Genomic DNA, 18,117 nt, shown 5'->3' with positions numbered 1-18,117 from the left:
CGGTCGGTCTTTTGGTGGTCGTTTTGGCCGTCATCATCAACATCATCATCAACATTGTCGTCGGTTACCAAACCAACCACATATATACCAGAAAAAAACCCACACATAATTATAACCAGTGAAAGAAAAAAAAAATAATTCAAGAAAATCATACACCACACACACACACACTTGAATAACAACAAACGATCAACAACAAACAACAAATGAAATCTGAACCAAATCGATCAATCGATAATCAATGGATGAAATGAAAAATATTCAACACTTTGCGTTCAGAAAAAAATCGAACATCATTTGATTTTTCGTTCTATGTGAACAAAACAGAAAAAAAATTTCCCGTAAAAATTTTTTTTCCTGCAAAAAAAAATTTTCAATAAAATTCCTGTTTCAATATTTCGAACCATGTTGATCATTCATTCATTCATTCATCGTTCGATTCATCAAGTTTCAACAACAACAACAACATGAATGAATGAATGAATGAATCTTTCATCACTCAGAATTTGTTGTTGTTGTTGTTGTCATTGTTGGTTGATTGATTAAATCATTTATTTACACATTTTGGTGATTGTGTGTGTGTGTGTGTTTTGTGTTTTTGATCATCATCTATGCAAAGACAACGATGGCCACATTTTTACAAAAAATAAAAATTTCTCACCATTCTACAGTGTTCAGAATATAATCAATTGAATTTGTTCAAATGTGTTGTTCATGTCCAATTCATCATCATAATAATGTTAAAATTGTCATTATTACAATATATCACAAATATCATCAATGTTTGACTTGTTTTTCATTTTTTTTTTTTTTTGGAAATTCGAAATTATTATTGATGAAAATAACAAAAATTTCATTAAATTCAACCACCAAATAGAATAAATGATTGATTTTGTTTGTACACAATGTTTTTTCGGAATTTCGGTAAGTTCAATTCATTTCGAACACCTGAGATTTGCCCAAACACACTCACACACACACACACACACACACACATTATTGAAAAAACCATACTGGGTCATAATAGTTTCCGGTTATAATAATAATAAAATAAATTTTCAGAATTCTGGTTGAATGAATTTTCTAATTTTATTAAAAATTCTATTTTGTTATTGTTACCATTGTTATATAATCATCAGATCGGTTAATAATAATTGTGGCCATATTATAGAAACAAAACACAGAATTTTGAATAAAATTTATTACAGGTACAATTGACACACCCAAAGTTCATTGTCGACAAATTGGTTAATTCGTGACTTTATCTATTATTATTATTATCATGTGTGTGTGTGTATGCGCGCTGTCTTGACAAAAAAAAAATAAATCTCGGCCAAATCCACACAACAGCGAAGAATCATTCATTTGAACATTCTTGTTGTGAATTTTGATTGCCAATCAAAATCAAATTCTAATAATGAATGAACAGGATGACCAACCGAAATCGAAATCGATTTTTAATTTGAAAGAAAAATAAAAAATAATATCAAGGCCAACATATATATTTTATATTTGGTCAATTTTCCATTTTTTTTCTTCTTTATTGGTTATGATATCTGATAATCTTAATGACCACATAACGAAAACAAAAAAAAACCACTGTTTATCTATCCATTTTTTCTTCTCAACATGTGAAAATGTTTTATTTACTCACGAATCACATAATTTGTTCTTGCAAAAAAAAAAAAAAAAAACGAAAAAACTCAACCTGAATCTTTTTCGTGTGTTTGTTTTGTTGTTGTTGTATGCGTTCGATTTCATTTGTAATTTTTCCAATTTTTTTTTTTTTTTTTTTTTGGTTCTCGTTTGTTTGATCTAATTTTTTTTCTCTTCTCTCCATGTCTGAATTGAAATTTTCTTTTTCACTTTTTTTTCTCATAATTTGATGAAATGAAAAAGCCACAAAATAATGATGAATAAATGATACACATGATTGTAATCTTAACCCTTTTTTTTGCTGTTGTTGTTGTTGTTGGCCATCTTAAATACAGCCAAAAAAAAAACTAAATTTTTTTTCTTCATTTTGATAAATGATTATTTGTCATTTTTGAATTGAAATTCAAGAATGACAAATAACGGGAACAACAGAATTTTTTTTCTTTATTTCTGCATCACACATACACATACACACATGAACGAAAGAGTTATTGTTATCAAACTGCCATGATGATATTTTTGATGATGACACCAACTATTCGACCACTAACCAACAACAACAACAACAAAAAACGAACATGGATAATGAATGAGACTTGAATTATTGGAATGATGATGACCATGACCAGAATTCTCAATGCTGAATGAATAGATAATAATTCATTCGTCATCATCATCATATCATATATTATATAAACCGGAAAAAAAATTGAATTGAACCCAAAACAACATCTTTTTTTTTTTGGTTCATTTTTCTTCTCTAAATTTGATCCGGTCTGGTATGAAAGAGAAAAAAATTGATTTATTGGCTTTTTTTCTGGATGTTTTTCTCATTGCTATTGTTGTGGTTGTTGTCGTCGATGTTCTGGCGCTGATGTATGATCATCATGAGCAGCAAATAACCAAAAAACTGAGAATTTTGTCAATTTTCTTGATGATTCTTAATACAGAAAAAAAAATTTGAGACCATATTCGGAAATTTCACACCTTGAATCCAGACAGAAAAAGCCATGTTAGCCCATTATCTTCAAATTAAATCAATCCGGTTCGTTGAATCAGAGAAATCAACATTCACTTCTGTGGCCAACGATGAAGAATAAATGTCATAAACATAATCTATGGCCAATGGCCAACAACTAATAATTATTCATCATCATCATCAGCAGCAACAACAACGACAACAAAATATGGATACAAAATATCAATTCCGATATGAATTAGTCATCAATTCGATTTTATCGAGCATGATGGCAGTGGATGGAAATTGTTTTTGTTATTCGAAATAACAAAAAAAAAAAAAAAATAGATTGGTCAGATAGAAAAAAAAGCGAACAATTTTTTCATCATTTTCGATATAGTTGTTGTATGTATCAAAAAGTATCGATTGTAGAATCGATTATCGAACATACGGATATAATGATTCGATTGTGTGTGTGTGTGTGTTGCTGTGTGTTTGTGTCTGGTTCGAGAATATATTTTGGTTCAGTGAGTACTTTTTATCCATCCGCCAATTTTTTTTTTTTTTTTTTTGGTCACGTTTATTTTGTTTTTTTTATTATTGCCACAAAATATGACCAATAACCGCCCATCGAACGGTAATTAATGTACAAATATGATAAAAAAAATAGAATGATTGTGGTACCTTAAATTAGCATATATGTACGAGTTTTCTGTATCCAGAATTTCACTGATATTTTTTTCACCATCTCTCAATGTGTAAGTTGAACAATTTTACCATGATGATAAACGAAATTAAAAATAATTATCAGTTTGTTGTGTGTGTGTCTTTTTTTTTGCAGAACAATAAACGATTTCCATAATCAATTTTAATTTTATCTTCACAAACAACAATTTTTGGCAATCAAGATTGAATTTTTAAATATGAAAATCTTGTAATGATTGATCGATTTTCGGGACTCAACTGGCCACATACATACACAAACACAATTAATCCTGATTTGAATGATGAGTGATGATGATGATGATGATGATACATGATTTCATCACATTGTTATCATCATCATCATCACAGCACATGCATTATTATTGCAGCCAAATGAAAATCATAAGCCTGTTATGTCATTTGTTTGAAGAAATTTTCGATTCAACAATGAAGATCAAGTCAATGAGAAGAATGTTTTCTTTTCTTATGAAACAAATGAATCACAATCGTATTACCACCGGTATGTGTTGAATAATAGCTACCAACAACAACAACAACATATATTTCGGGTATAAATTCTGCAACTTGTAACCAAAAGTTTCCTTTTCATTTCATCTGATTCATCAACAGCCACACCTCAGCCTCACCATATATTTACAATTTTCAGTTTTCTCAAATTCTCATTGTGTTCATATATATCATACATTCATTTTATCTTATCAGTTCGTTCGTTCGTTCGTTTGTTGTCTCATCAATCGACGACATTTGTTTCAACGACGTTTTTTTTCTAAAAAAAGAAAAAATTTGACTTTATTTTCTTTTATCAGTTGTTGTTGTTTTTGTTGTGATTTAAATGTGGGTGTGTGTGGGTTGAGATGCTGGTCGAGAACCTGAATCTGGCCAAATAATATCTTTTCTTCTCTATTCATATTCATTGTTTTTTCTTCTGATATTTCCCGTCAAATTTTTTTTTCTCCGAATAACCGTAATTGTCTCTGTAAAGGTGTGCATGTGTGTGTGTGGTTGCCTAGGCCAACCAAATGAATCCAAGAAACCAAGAGCCAGCCAAACCTGGCTAGACCCAATCAAACATTTTGCAACTATAATAACTATAATACTATACCAGAAAATAGAGAAAAGAAAATGGTTGGTAGTGAAAAAAAAACTATCGATCCAAAAAATTTTACTTTTGCCTTTGTGGTGGTTTTTTTCTCTTTCTCTCTTTCTCTCACTATATTTTAGCAACCAGAAATGAAAACCAGAAAACTATTCGTTATCTTGGCTTTTCTCTCTCTCTCTCCCTCTCTTTCTATTGATGATATTAATGGTGTGGAGTGGCCACGAAACACACAAAACACGGGAAAAAAACGGAATTGAATCCCACACACACATTCTTTTTCCTTGTTGTTGATCAATCTGTTTTTTTTTTTTTTTTTTGATGAAATTCATAAATTATAAAGAACCGACAAAACAATACAAAACAAAAAATTCTCACTTGTCGATGCAAATTTTTCATCTTTTATTTTTCTGTTTTTGTTTTCCAATTTAGAATTTCAACTTGATGAAACAAACTGTTAAAATGGTTGCCCTCATTCGACACAAACAATCGACAATGATGATGATGATTTTTAATCAACAAAAACTTGATTAAGCTTATGAATAAAAAAAGAAGAAAAATTCGAAATTGAAATTTAAAAACAAACAAAAATGACATGCATTGTTGATGAATACAATGTCATGTCTATCGTCATCATCGCCACCATCATCATCGTCATTGATTATGATTATTATGGCAAATCAATTAGATTGAATCAATCAAATAAATCAATCAACAATTATCATCATCAACGATAAAGATGACAATGATCGAACAACAATGATCAAATGTCCATGAAATTCTTTAATTTTTTTTTTTAATTTTTAAGTGAAAAACTGGCGCTCATTCCATTTTGTTCATCATCATCATTCATTCATTTTGAATCGTCCGTTATTATTTGATGAAAAACAACAAAAATAAAAACAAACAACAACAACAACAACAATAAAGACGGAAGAAAATTTGTTTAAAAATTTTTTATCGTCAAGTTATTAAATATGTCCGTCCGACATATAAATAACTTGGACGAGCAAACAACAGCCAATAATAACAATGATAATCATCATAGCCAAAATTATAATCAATTTTTATCAGTCACAAATATTGTCAGCCAAGATGATTCAGAATCATTATCATCGACTCATCATCAACAGCAACAGCAACAGCAGCAGCAATCATCAACATCAAATCGAAAACATTCCTCATATTCACAACGTTCACATGAAAGTGCACATGATCGTCGATTATCATTTTTACAATATTATAGCCAACAACAGCAGCAACCGGATACAGCTGGAACAAATGAAAAAAGTGGTGGTGGCGGTGGTGGTGGTGGCAATCCAGGTTTTACACAGAAAGGTTTACAACAACAACAACAGCAACAACAATATGTATTTCGGCCATTTACACGTGAATCATTGGCTGCCATTAAAGAAAGAATTGCTGAAGAAAAGTTACGAAAGGCACAAAAAGAAGTAAGATTTATCAATATAATTTTTTTTAATAATAAAAATTAATTTCCATCATCTAAATTCATCTATGAATAGGGTGATACAACCACAATCTATACACATCATGCTCATAATCAAGAAATATGTGAACCAGATCCAATGTTGGAAGCTGGCCTACCATTACCAAGAGGTTTACAGCGTGTGTTTCCACCAGAATTGATTGCCACACCAATCGAAGATATTGATCGTTATTATCAAAATAATATGGTATTGTTAATTTTTATTTTTATTTTCATTTTTGTTTAATTTTAATTTTTTCATTTATTTATTCACACATTTTCTAGACATTTACTGTGATCAGCAAAAGTAAAGATATATTTCGTTTTAGTGCAACAAATTCATTGTTTATATTATCACCATTCAATCCATTACGGCGTGTTGCCATCTATATGCTTGTACATCCTTTATTCAGTTTTTTAGTTATAGTAACAATATTGATTAATTGTATATTGATGACATTACCGCCAGAAGAATCGATTGAACGCACCGAGTAAGTTTTTTTTTCGTTCTTTTTGCTTGTTTCTGTGTTGTTTTTCATTCAATTTATTCATCCATTGATCCATATACAGAATTATATTCACCACAATTTATACATTTGAATCATGTTTAAAAGTTGCTGCTCGTGGTTTTATATTAACACCATTTACCTATCTACGTGATCCTTGGAATTGGCTAGATTTTGCTGTTATAATGTTGGCCTATCTAACGATGGGCGTAGCCGATCTTGGTAATTTAAGTGCACTTCGTACATTCAGGGTATTACGTGCATTAAAAACTGTTGCTATTATACCGGGTATGAAAACAATTGTTGGCGCTGTAATTGAATCTGTAAAAAATCTTAAAGATGTAATCATATTGACTTGTTTTTCATTATCGGTATTTGCATTACTTGGTCTACAAGTATATATGGGTGTATTGACACAAAAATGTATTCGTAATCATGATGGTAATCTTACTACATATGAAGAATGGAATTCATGGTGTAGTAATAGCTCAAATTGGTATTATAAAACACCCGAATCACCACCATATCTATGTGGGAATAGTTCACAGTAAGTTTTTTTTTGGATTTTTTGTTGTATTTCAAAATTTTAACTTTTTCAACTAATTATTATTATTCACACCAAAGACATTGTCCACCTGATTATACATGTTTACAAGGTTTTGGTGATAATCCTAATTATGGTTATACAAATTTTGATACATTTGGTTGGGCATTATTATCATCATTTCGTTTGATGACACAAGATTCATGGGAAACATTATATCAAATGATTATTCGTGTTACCGGTTTATGGCATGTTAGTTTTTTTCTTGTCGTAATATTTTTAGGATCATTCTATTTGGTGAATCTAATTTTGGCTATCGTTGCAATGAGTTATGATGAATTACAGAAAAAAGCTGAAGAAGAAGAGATTGCAACAGCGGCTGAAGAAGCAGCGTATGCTGAAGCATGTCGTTTAGCGGAAGAAGATTTATATGGACCTGGTGGTGGTGGTAGTCATCATCATGGTGGTGGTGGTAATGGACAAAGACGTAGTCGTCGTAGTAGCCGTTTATCAGCATATAATGTTGCATCAGCTATTGCATCGGCAGCTATTCGTCCAACACCTTATGGTAATACATTGGATGTTATACAACAACAACAACAACAAAATCGACGATCACGGTCATCATCAATACCAATGGATTTATTATCACAACAACAACCATCATCATTACAGGTGCCACAAGGTCCATATAATAATAATAATAATAATGTAATGGCCAATTATCTGGGATATCCATCATCAACAACCATGACCACACAACAACCATTACAGCCTATAATAACCACACAGGAAACACAACTTAGATCTCGTCATCATCGTAATCATCAACAAAATAAACAACCGTCCACATCATGTCCTAGTCCATCTTTTCGTGCTTCTTCATCTACATCATCATCATCATCATCAACATCAACAACTTCGGAATCTGTTTCATCTGCCTTATGTTCATCATCATCATCATCATCGGTATCATTATCATCATCAACAACAACATGTCAATATCTTGATTGTGAATGCAAATATAAAAAAAATAATAAACATCACAATAATAATAATAATAATCAACAATCACAACGGAAAATAAAACCACCAGATTCATTGGCATTGAATCAACAACAATCATCAACAATACGTAAGGTAAGCATTTATTATATCTTTCCATTCATAATGACTGAATACTCAGAGAGAGAGAGAGAGAGAGAGAGAGAGAGAAAAAATGTCAATATATCATTATCGATATATTAATAAATTAATGTGTGTTTGTGTGGGTGTGTGTGTGTGTGTGTTATTAATTGATAAGTTGAAACAAAAAAAAGGTTTACTTATTATAACTCATGTTTTGAAATTGGCCATATCTATTTTCTGTCTGTTACAGATAATTTTGTTGTAACGATTACTTTTTTTTCTTGTACAAAACTTGTGTATTCTATTCAGGTGTTTTTTTTCGCTTCTAGTGATCGTAACTATGGTGATATTTTTTTTTGTCTTATTCGCAAACACACACACACACATGATCCAAATAGATTGTCCTTCAATGGATCAAATAAGTATTTTATAAATGATGATGATGATGATGACAAAAATCATTTATAAATCGACCGGTCATAACTATTGGGCCATAATGACATGACCAAATGACATTTTTATTATAAATTGGAACTAATTATATGAATGAAACAAATTTCAGTTTGAATATAATTGTTACAAAACTCGGTGTTTTCCAAATTTTTTTTTTCAAATGCTACAGACCAATGTTGGCAGTAAAATTTTTCTTGCTGACCGATACTGGGTCGCGGACCACAGTTTGGAAAGGGCTGATTCTCAATTATAATCAACATAGAGAATGAGAGAGAGAGAGAGAATATTCATTAGCCTAAAATAAAAAAATAACGATGTATTAGAATATTGAAACATTTTTTTTCAAAAAAAAATGGACAGAATAAAACTTAGTAATTAAACCATAGGTTGTGAATTGGAATGAGTGGATAAAGAATTATTAATCTAGGTCAAGGTCTTTGTCATTTTGTTATAATTTTTTTTTCTCTTTTTCTCTTTCATACAATTGTATGGATTAGACTAGTCTTTCACTGCCTGGATCACCGTTCAAACAACAACAGCAACAGCAAAATTCTCGCATAAATAATGATAACAATATAAACGATCAAAATTTAAATGCCTTAAATGATGATGATGATGATGATGATGAGAATGGCAAAAAAGGCCATGAAAGTGGTGATCATGAATCATCGAATCGTCATCATCATAATCATAATTATAAATGTCCAGAAAGTTTTAATAAACAACGTAAACATAAAACATCATCATCTGCTGTTCATAAATATATTGATGGACAAAAAGATTTACCATTTGCCGATGATAGTGCAGCACAGACACCATTGTCCGAAGAGAATCTACCTCCATTTCCGGATAGGGATGGATTACAGCCACCACCTTATCATAATCATCATCATCATCATCAACAACAACATTATCATCATCGACCATCAAAAGCCTTAAGTTTATCTAATTTTGAATATGAATCTAATCAGCCAACGTTTCGTTCATCGAATGGTGCCTTTAGTAATAATAATCCTTTGACAATGATGGAAAATGTTGAATCAACATCCACACATAATTCAACATATACATCACATTCATCACGTATATCCTATACATCGCATGGAGATATTTATGGCCGTTTAGGTTTTGCCACCACAAATCTGCCACCATTATGGGCCAAAGATTATCATTTACGTGCCAGACGTATGTCGAATGTATGTTTGTTTGTTTGTTTGACTTGTGGATTAATTTTTGTCAAAATGATCGAAAAAGAAATTGATGGAAATTTTTTTTGTTTTGTTTTTAATTTTTCAAATATCAGGTGGAAAAATTCTACAATGATGAATGGGCCAAAAATACTATCGTACCTGCTGCTGCTGCTACTACTACTGTACAAAGTAATTTGCCAATGTTACAACCATTTTTACCTGGTGTAAATAATTTTCAAGCCACAACTACTAATGCTAATACACAGCCAAATTCTGCCAATGTTTATATGAAAGGTATTTTTTCAAGAATTTATTGAATTTTTTTTTCTACAATTCTATCCAATTCAAAATACAGATGTTATGGTATTGAATGATATAATTGAACAAGCATCCGTTGATCATATGATGAAGAATAAACAGAATCATCAACAACAACAATCAAATGAAAGAGGTATGGTATTAATACAATATAATGATGAATGCTGTGCATGTTTATGATTCGTGTGTGCGTGTTTTTTGATTATGAAAAAAAATTTTTTGTAAAGTTTTTCAATGTTATGGCACATCAAATCATCATTTTTGTTGTTGTTGTTGTTGTTGTTTTTTTTTTCTGCATTTTTTTTATGTTCTGCGTGTGTGTTTGTGTTATTTAAGTAGCTAAAATTGTAAAAAATTGATTGTTTTTTTTCGTTTTGTTGTTTTTTTTCGCTTCAATTTTTTTTCTCATCATCCATTACAGTTTCCATATACTACTTTCCTACAGAAAGTTCACCATATCATCAACAACGACATCATCATCATGGTGGTGATATTGAAAATTATCCAAATGATGATGATCTAATTGATTCACAATCCGATTCATCATCATTATCATCATCACATTATTCCAGTGATGATTATGAAAAACCAACATTGAAAGAACGTTTTACAACCGGTTGTTTAAAATGTTTGGATATATTATGTGTATGGGATTGTTTCTGGTGTTGGATACGTGTACAAGAATTAGTGGCGCTAGTTGTTTTCGATCCATTTATGGAATTATTCATTACATTATGCATTGTGGTCAATACATTGTTCATGGCAATGGATCATCATAATATGGATAAAGATTTTGAAAATATATTACAAAAAGGAAATTTTGTGAGTATTTCTTGTTTGTTAATTAATTAAATAAATCTCTTTTTTTCATTAGTTTTTCACAGCCATTTTTGCAATTGAAGCCACATTAAAATTGGTAGCATTAAGTCCAAAATTTTATTTCCGTGAAGGTTGGAATATATTTGATTTTGTTATCGTCATTCTGTCACTATTGGATGTTAGTTTATCATCGGTTTCCGGTCTTTCTGTATTACGATCATTTCGTTTGGTAAGTTTTGATTCTATTGAACAATGGAAATCATTCATTCCATTCATTTAGCTTCGTGTATTTAAATTGGCTAAATCATGGCCAACATTGAATCTATTGATATCGATTATGGGTAAAACGGTTGGTGATCTTGGTAATCTAACATTTGTATTGGGTATTATAATCTTTATATTTGCTGTGATGGGCATGCAATTGTTTGGAAAAAATTACACGGAAGAAAAGTAAGTTTTGAGATGATTTTTTTTCTCTTTTTAATGCTTACAAATTTTTATCCAAATTTTAGTTTTGGTGGAAAAGAAATACCACGTTGGAATTTCAAAGATTTTATGCATTCATTCATGATTGTATTTCGTGTATTATGTGGTGAATGGATTGAATCCATGTGGGATTGTATGCGTGTTTCCGGTGCTGCTTGTGTTCCATTTTTTTTGGCCACTGTTGTCATTGGCTATTTGGTTGTGCTCAATTTATTTTTAGCTTTATTACTATCATCATTTGGTGCATCAAATTTATCGGCACCAACATCGGAAAGTGCCGATACAAAAAAACTTCAGGAAGCATTTGATCGTTTTTCACGTGCATTCAAATGGATTAAAATGAAATTTATACGTTCATTTAAGGTATGTATTCTGGTTATGAATAATTTAATCGATGATTTTTAATTTTTTTTGTTTTCTCCCACTCACACACAAGCGTCTAAAGCCAAAAACACGTAATCAAATTGGTGATCCAACATTTGATCATCATCAACCACATGATGATAATATGCTCAATGATTTAGATATAATAACTGGTCATCATCAGCTTTTTATTGATGGTCAAACAGCAGCAAATCAAAAAACTTCCTCGATAGCCAATAATATTGGTAAAATGACACATACAGATTTTGAAATGGCATTATTCAAAGAATCATCGAAAATTAATGGCGGTACAACAACAACAGCAGCAGTAGCTACACCTTGCAATAGTATCAATGTAAATTCAGTTAATAATAACGCACAGCAACAACCATCATCGCAACAACAAATGCAAAATCAATTAAATCATCAAAATGATAATGCTCAACAACAACAACAGCCACCACCATTACATATGAATTCATTGGATGATTCGAAAGCCAATAGTGATAGTAATCTAAGTGAACATCATCATGATAATATTGTTTCATTAATAATACCTGGACATAAATCAATGGATAATAGTGTTAGTGATGATAAACTAGATACAGCCACAGCTGATGTTATAATCAATGAATATCCATCGGAATGTTTTCCAGAACCAATGTATAAATATTGTCCATGGTGTTTAGATGATACACCATTCTGGACACGTTGGAAAGAGATACGTACACGTTGTTATAAATTTGTTGAACATAAATATTTTGAAACATTGGTCATTACATTGATTCTTATTAGTAGTATGGCATTGGTAAGTAATAGTATTGAATTCAATTTGAAAATTTCTGATTTTTTTTTAAATTTCATTTACACAGGCATTGGAAGATGTAAATTTTAAAAAAGATCCATTATTCATGGAATATCTTGGTTATATGGACAAATTTTTTACAGTCATTTTCATTTGTGAAATGTTAATCAAATGGCTTGCATTTGGTTTTGCCGGTTATTTTACAAATGTTTGGTGTTGGCTTGATTTTGTCATCGTTATGGTAATTATTATTACCTTTGTTATTTACTTTTCCAATCTATATTATCTTTCCTTTCCCCATTCTTTCCTATTCATTCTATTCATTCATTTTTTTTTCTAGTCATCTAACCATTTTTTTCTCTCTTATCTTATTTTTTTCATTTGAAATATATAATATAATAATTTCAAATGAAAAACTTTCCAATAGAAAACAGAAAAAAAATTAGTCTTTAAAAATTCTGACCGTTAGATGGTGTTAGATGTTTTATAGAAAAAAAAAATAATTTTTTTTTAAATTTAACTTTCTCTTTCTCTTTACATCAACAACACATCATTTTATATCGCCATAAAAAAAACAAACAAACAAAAAGGTTTCAATATTCAATATATTTGTCGGAATTTTCGGCCTTGGAAATGTACCGGCATTTAAAACGATGCGGACATTAAGGGCATTACGGCCTTTACGAGCTCTTTCACGGCTTGAAGGCATGCGTGTAAGTGTGAATAATAACAATCAATTAACGAAATTGAAAGCAAAAAATAGAAAAATTAATAAAAATCACGAAATACGCGTAATCGTGATTTAGAATGATTATTACAAATTCATTCATCGAACTAGAATCAATTGATCAATTATATTTTTAGCATTGATTTAGCCTAATTATATTAATTGATAGAAAAAAATTTTTCTCTGTATGATGAAAAATTGTTGCATTAATGTTGCATTATAATAATATATTTGGGATGGGGGTGGCGGTGGCTATTTGGATGCTGGAGCTATTTGTATAGAAAAACCACTTGGTTGACTTTATCGTCATACGATAGCTTTAGATTCCTTAGATTCTTTGATGAATTTTTTTTTCTACTGAATATGAACCCTGAATAGATTGGATGATGCTGCATGATTAGTTTATATACATAGAATGATTGTTGATGTTGTGGTGGTGGTGGGTGGTGGTGGTGGTAGATATCTCTCAAAATACATCATCATTATCGAATTTTTTGTTATCTTTCCTTTTTTTCCTTTTTGAAATTTTTTTTTCAATTTCATTTCTCATTTACCATATCTATATATATATTGTATTTGTTCCAAAATCCAACTAACTAACAAACAAACAAAAAAAAACAAACAAATAAATAAACAATACACGAAAAACATGAAATCAATGAAAAACAAAACAAGGTATCGGTGATAAATTTAATTGCCACTTGGTTTGGTGTGGCCAAAATTCAAGCTTTCAAAACGATGCGGACGTTACGAGCTTTGCGGCCATTACGAGCTTTATCCAGATTTCAAGGAATGCGGGTAAACAAAATATATTTGTAAATGAAATGAAAAAAAACACACACACGCACACACACATTTTATTCCAAAAAAAATGAAAATGTTCTTCACACGCACAAATTCACCAATTTCGATGATATATTCGAATCACCACATGCTTGCATGTTTTAAATTTATTCATTTTTTTCGATTCATTCTTGCTTTCATTTCAAACAATTTTCTTGGTTTTTTTAATTCAAAAAAAAACGAAAAATTTCAATTTGCATGTATTCGAATGCCTGTTGTCAATGTAATTGCATGTGTATTTCATTGATTTTTTTTCATTTTTCTTGTTTTTCAAAATCAATTCAAACTTGATTCTAATTCTGATTTTTTTTGTCGTTGGGTGGTGGGAAAAAAGGTGGTTGTCAACGCATTGATACAGGCAATACCAGCCATTTTCAATGTATTGTTAGTTTGTCTCATATTTTGGCTTATATTCTCCATAATGGGTGTACAATTGTTTCTGGGAAAATTCTATCAATGTATTGATGCTGAAACAAAAATGAAACTAAACGCAAGTTATGTACCAAACAAAGAAGCATGTATGGCTCGTAATCATACCATTTGGTATAATCCACCGATTAATTTTGATAATGTTCCTAATGCCTATCTTGCATTGTTTCAAGTGGTATGTGTTTAAAAAAAAAATCAAACAAAAAAAATTGAAACTGATCTTCTTCTTCTTCTTTTTTTTAGGCCACATTCAAAGGTTGGCTTGATATAATGAACAATGCCATTGATTCGAAACAAGATCCAGATGAACAGCCAGAAAAAGAAGTGAATCTTTATATGTATCTGTATTTTGTATTCTTCATCATTTTTGGTTCATTTTTCACTTTGAATCTATTTATTGGTGTGATTATCGATAATTTTAATGAACAGAAAAAGAAAGCCGGTGGTTCTTTGGAAATGTTCATGACTGAAGATCAGAAAAAATATTATAATGCAATGAAAAAAATGGGCTCAAAAAAACCAATGAAAGCAATACCAAGACCAAGAGTATGTATCCATTCAATATGATTGATTTTGATTTTTTTTTATTTAAATTTTCTATCAATTTTCATAGTTTAAATTACAAGCAATTGTATTCGATGTGATAACGAATAAAAAATTCGATATGATCATCATGTTATTTATAGCATTGAATATGGTGGTCATGTCATTGGATGAATATAGACAAAGTGTGATTTATTCAACAATTTTGGAAAGATTAAATCTATTTTTCATTGCCATCTTTACTACTGAATGTTTATTGAAAATTTTTGCATTACGATGGCATTATTTTAAAGAACCATGGAATATATTCGATTTTGTTGTCGTTATTCTATCAATATTGGGTGTATTATTACGTGATATAATAGCCAAATATATTGTATCGCCAACATTATTACGTGTAGTACGTGTTGTTAAAGTTGGCCGTGTATTACGTTTAGTAAAAGGTGCACGTGGTATACGTACATTATTGTTTGCATTGGCCATGTCATTGCCAGCATTATTCAATATTTGTCTATTACTTTTTTTAGTAATATTCATCTATGCAATATTTGGAATGTCATTCTTTATGAATGTTAAACAACGTTATGGTATTGATGAAACATTTAATTTTAGTACATTTTTTCGTTCATTTATATTATTGTTTCAAATGTCAACATCGGCCGGTTGGGATAATGTATTAGCAGCCATTATGGATGAAAATGATTGTACACCAACAACCGGACCGGATGCAGAAGGTGATTGTGGTAATCGTGGTATTGCAATCGCTTTTTTAGTTTCATATTTAATTATATCATTTCTCATCATAATCAATATGTATATTGCTGTTATATTGGAAAATTATTCACAAGCAGCTGAAGATGTACATGAAGGCTTGACTGATGATGATTATGATATGTATTATGAAATATGGCAAAAATTTGATCCAAAAGGCACACAATTTATTAAATATTCACAATTATCGGATTTTGTACATGCATTGGAAGAACCATTACAGATACCGAAACCGAATAAATTTAAATTAATATCAATGGACATACCGATTTGTGTTGGCGATATGTGTTATTGTGTGGACATTTTGGATGCATTGACCAAGGATTTTTTTGCCCGTAAAGGACATGTTATTGAAGAAACGGCTGAATTGGCCGAAGTAGCACCGGTCAAATTGGGTCAATTTGAACATATCAGTAGTACATTATGGAGACAACGTGAAGAATATTGTTCTAGTGTCATAAAAAAAGTATGGAATGAATATAGACAACGGAAATTTGAACAGCAACAACAAAAATTGAATACAATCACTGAAGAAGAAATGATTGAACAATAACAAATTATCGCCTTTTTTTCTTGTCGATCAAATCATCATCATCATCTATTTTTTTCCCCATACAAACACAAACACACACACTTGACACACAACAAAAAAAAAGATTTATCAATCTGTGCCTATGATTTGTGTGAAAAAAAAATCAGTATGAATGACCACCAGAGAAATGATTCATATCATAATTTGAGAATTGAAAAATGAAAAAAAAAATGTTTTAATGTAAATCGAAATTCTTCATATTTTGCATCGATTCTTCATTCTCACACACACACACACATCGAATATAAACTCAGAAATACAACACGTTTCTCTCTCTCTCGCTCTCGATTTTTTTTTTGTGTTGTTGCATTGTAATTTGAATTGATGAATTGTGATATTTTTTCTTGTTGAAACATGACAACAAAAAAACAACAAATTTTTTTTTCTCCCGGCTATATCAATCAAACTTTGTTTTCTCTTTGTTTTTAAAATTTCACTCACAGTCAACAAAAAAAAAAAATCTTGTATGATTGATTTCCAATTTTCGATTTAGATTCCTATTTAGTTTACCACCACCACCACCACACCGCGCTCACTTGATTGTATTTATTTATTTATTTATTTTTTATTATTAAAAAAAAACGATTTAAATATTTAAATTCTTCTTTGCTATTTGATGGCTGACAAAAATGACAGAATGGAATGAAAAAAAAAAATCAAATCAATAGATATTGCTAGCCAATTCGGTGGCCATATTTCTGATGAAATTATCATATGAAATGTAGAATATAAAAAATGTGGAAAACATTATAAAATTGATGGCCGATATGATCAATATGCAAATGTTATTCAATCTGTTCAGACGTTTGTAGCCACATAATTTTTGCCGTTGATATATTGTTTGTAATTCCGGTTTGGTGCGTACAAATAATTCGATCCACGTTAATGGTATGGACATTGATATATAGAATATTGATAATAGATAGAATAATATTTGATTATAATTGACAATAATGGCCAATAAACAGATAATATGATTGCCAATTAAAAGAAATCGATCTATTAATGACCGGATATAATTACGTCTTTGTTTATTAACATAATAATGTTGTTGATGATGATAATTATGAGGATTGATTGTTTCGATTGTACATTTACGACACAAATGACGATCATCACAAACATCTGTTAAGAAGAATATCGTACGCCATGTATGTCCAACAATGGTTGAATCAAAATTTGATCGATTTTGGCCAGTTTTTTTCAACGTTTTTTTCATCGATTTCAGAATGTTGGCACGTAAATTTATTGTTGCCAATAATGATGATGATGAAGAATTTAATTTCATTGAATTCTGTGTTTCATCACTATTGTGATGATTACTACTACTACTACTACCATGAATTACGTGTTGACGTCCAATATGATTATGGCGTAATATTTCAATTGCTTCATGCCAGAATCTACGATTCCAAATGATGGCGATTCTTATGAATAATGATATGATTATATCGTATAAAAGAAACATGACAGCAACACAGCTAGAAATCCATACTGGTCCCAATATGAATGTCGGTATGATTTGATCATCAAACGATTCAATCGGTACTGGTAATAATGATTCAATCGATGCACGTATCAATTCATTGAATGTAGAAATTTGTTGTAGTCGTCGTTGTTTGATGAACATTTTGTTGTTTAAATTAAAAATTCAAATGAAAAATCAAAAAAAAAG

At 30.4% G+C, this 18,117-nt stretch overlaps 2 protein-coding genes across 5 annotated transcripts; one reads left to right on the top strand and one right to left on the bottom strand.

Moving 5' to 3' along the window:
- The first annotated feature begins 24 nt into the window (after positions 1-24).
- On the top strand, positions 25-17,041 carry LOC124497596 (sodium voltage-gated channel paralytic). Of its 4 annotated transcripts, XM_075734259.1 has the most exons (20): positions 25-924; positions 4,869-5,890; positions 5,963-6,133; positions 6,211-6,416; positions 6,496-6,978; positions 7,056-8,115; positions 9,054-9,752; positions 9,860-10,040; positions 10,102-10,197; positions 10,486-10,886; positions 10,939-11,112; positions 11,164-11,333; positions 11,396-11,732; positions 11,806-12,540; positions 12,605-12,778; positions 13,128-13,250; positions 13,940-14,062; positions 14,442-14,711; positions 14,780-15,082; positions 15,150-17,041. In XM_075734259.1, the coding sequence occupies exons 2-20, from the start codon at positions 5,414-5,416 to the stop codon at positions 16,401-16,403; spliced, it is 7,437 nt and encodes a 2,478-aa protein (XP_075590374.1). In that variant the 5' UTR covers positions 25-924; positions 4,869-5,413; the 3' UTR covers positions 16,404-17,041. The 4 variants fall into 4 exon arrangements, with proteins under 4 accessions (XP_075590374.1, XP_075590375.1, XP_075590376.1 ...); XM_075734260.1 differs by lacking the exons at positions 25-924; positions 4,869-5,890; positions 13,128-13,250 and having other exon boundaries at positions 5,945-6,133; XM_075734261.1 differs by lacking the exons at positions 25-924; positions 4,869-5,890; positions 13,940-14,062 and having other exon boundaries at positions 5,945-6,133.
- Positions 16,985-18,093, bottom strand: LOC124497465 (uncharacterized). Its single transcript, XM_047061121.2, has one exon. The coding sequence runs from the start codon at positions 18,070-18,072 to the stop codon at positions 17,104-17,106; it is 969 nt and encodes a 322-aa protein (XP_046917077.2). The 5' UTR covers positions 18,073-18,093; the 3' UTR covers positions 16,985-17,103.
- Positions 18,094-18,117: the final 24 nt, after the last annotated feature.

The sequence above is a fragment of the Dermatophagoides farinae genome, chromosome 9 (assembly GCF_024713945.1).
Source record: "Dermatophagoides farinae isolate YC_2012a chromosome 9, ASM2471394v1, whole genome shotgun sequence".
Lineage (NCBI taxonomy): Eukaryota > Metazoa > Arthropoda > Arachnida > Sarcoptiformes > Pyroglyphidae > Dermatophagoides > Dermatophagoides farinae.
Note: the sequence above shows the minus strand (reverse complement) of the source record. Positions and strands in the feature narration are given on the sequence as shown.

Bases quoted from the DNA above. Each gene is read 5' to 3' on its own strand.
- LOC124497596 (XM_075734259.1), top strand. From the start codon at position 5,414: ATGTCCGTCCGACATATAAATAACTTGGACGAGCAAACAACAGCCAAT. The intron at 6,979-7,055 runs GTAAGTTTTTTT...TTCACACCAAAG, and splicing joins CTATGTGGGAATAGTTCACA to ACATTGTCCACCTGATTATA. The intron at 11,334-11,395 runs GTAAGTTTTGAG...TCCAAATTTTAG, and splicing joins AAAAATTACACGGAAGAAAA to TTTTGGTGGAAAAGAAATAC.
- LOC124497465 (XM_047061121.2), bottom strand. From the start codon at position 18,072: ATGTTCATCAAACAACGACGACTACAACAAATTTCTACATTCAATGAA.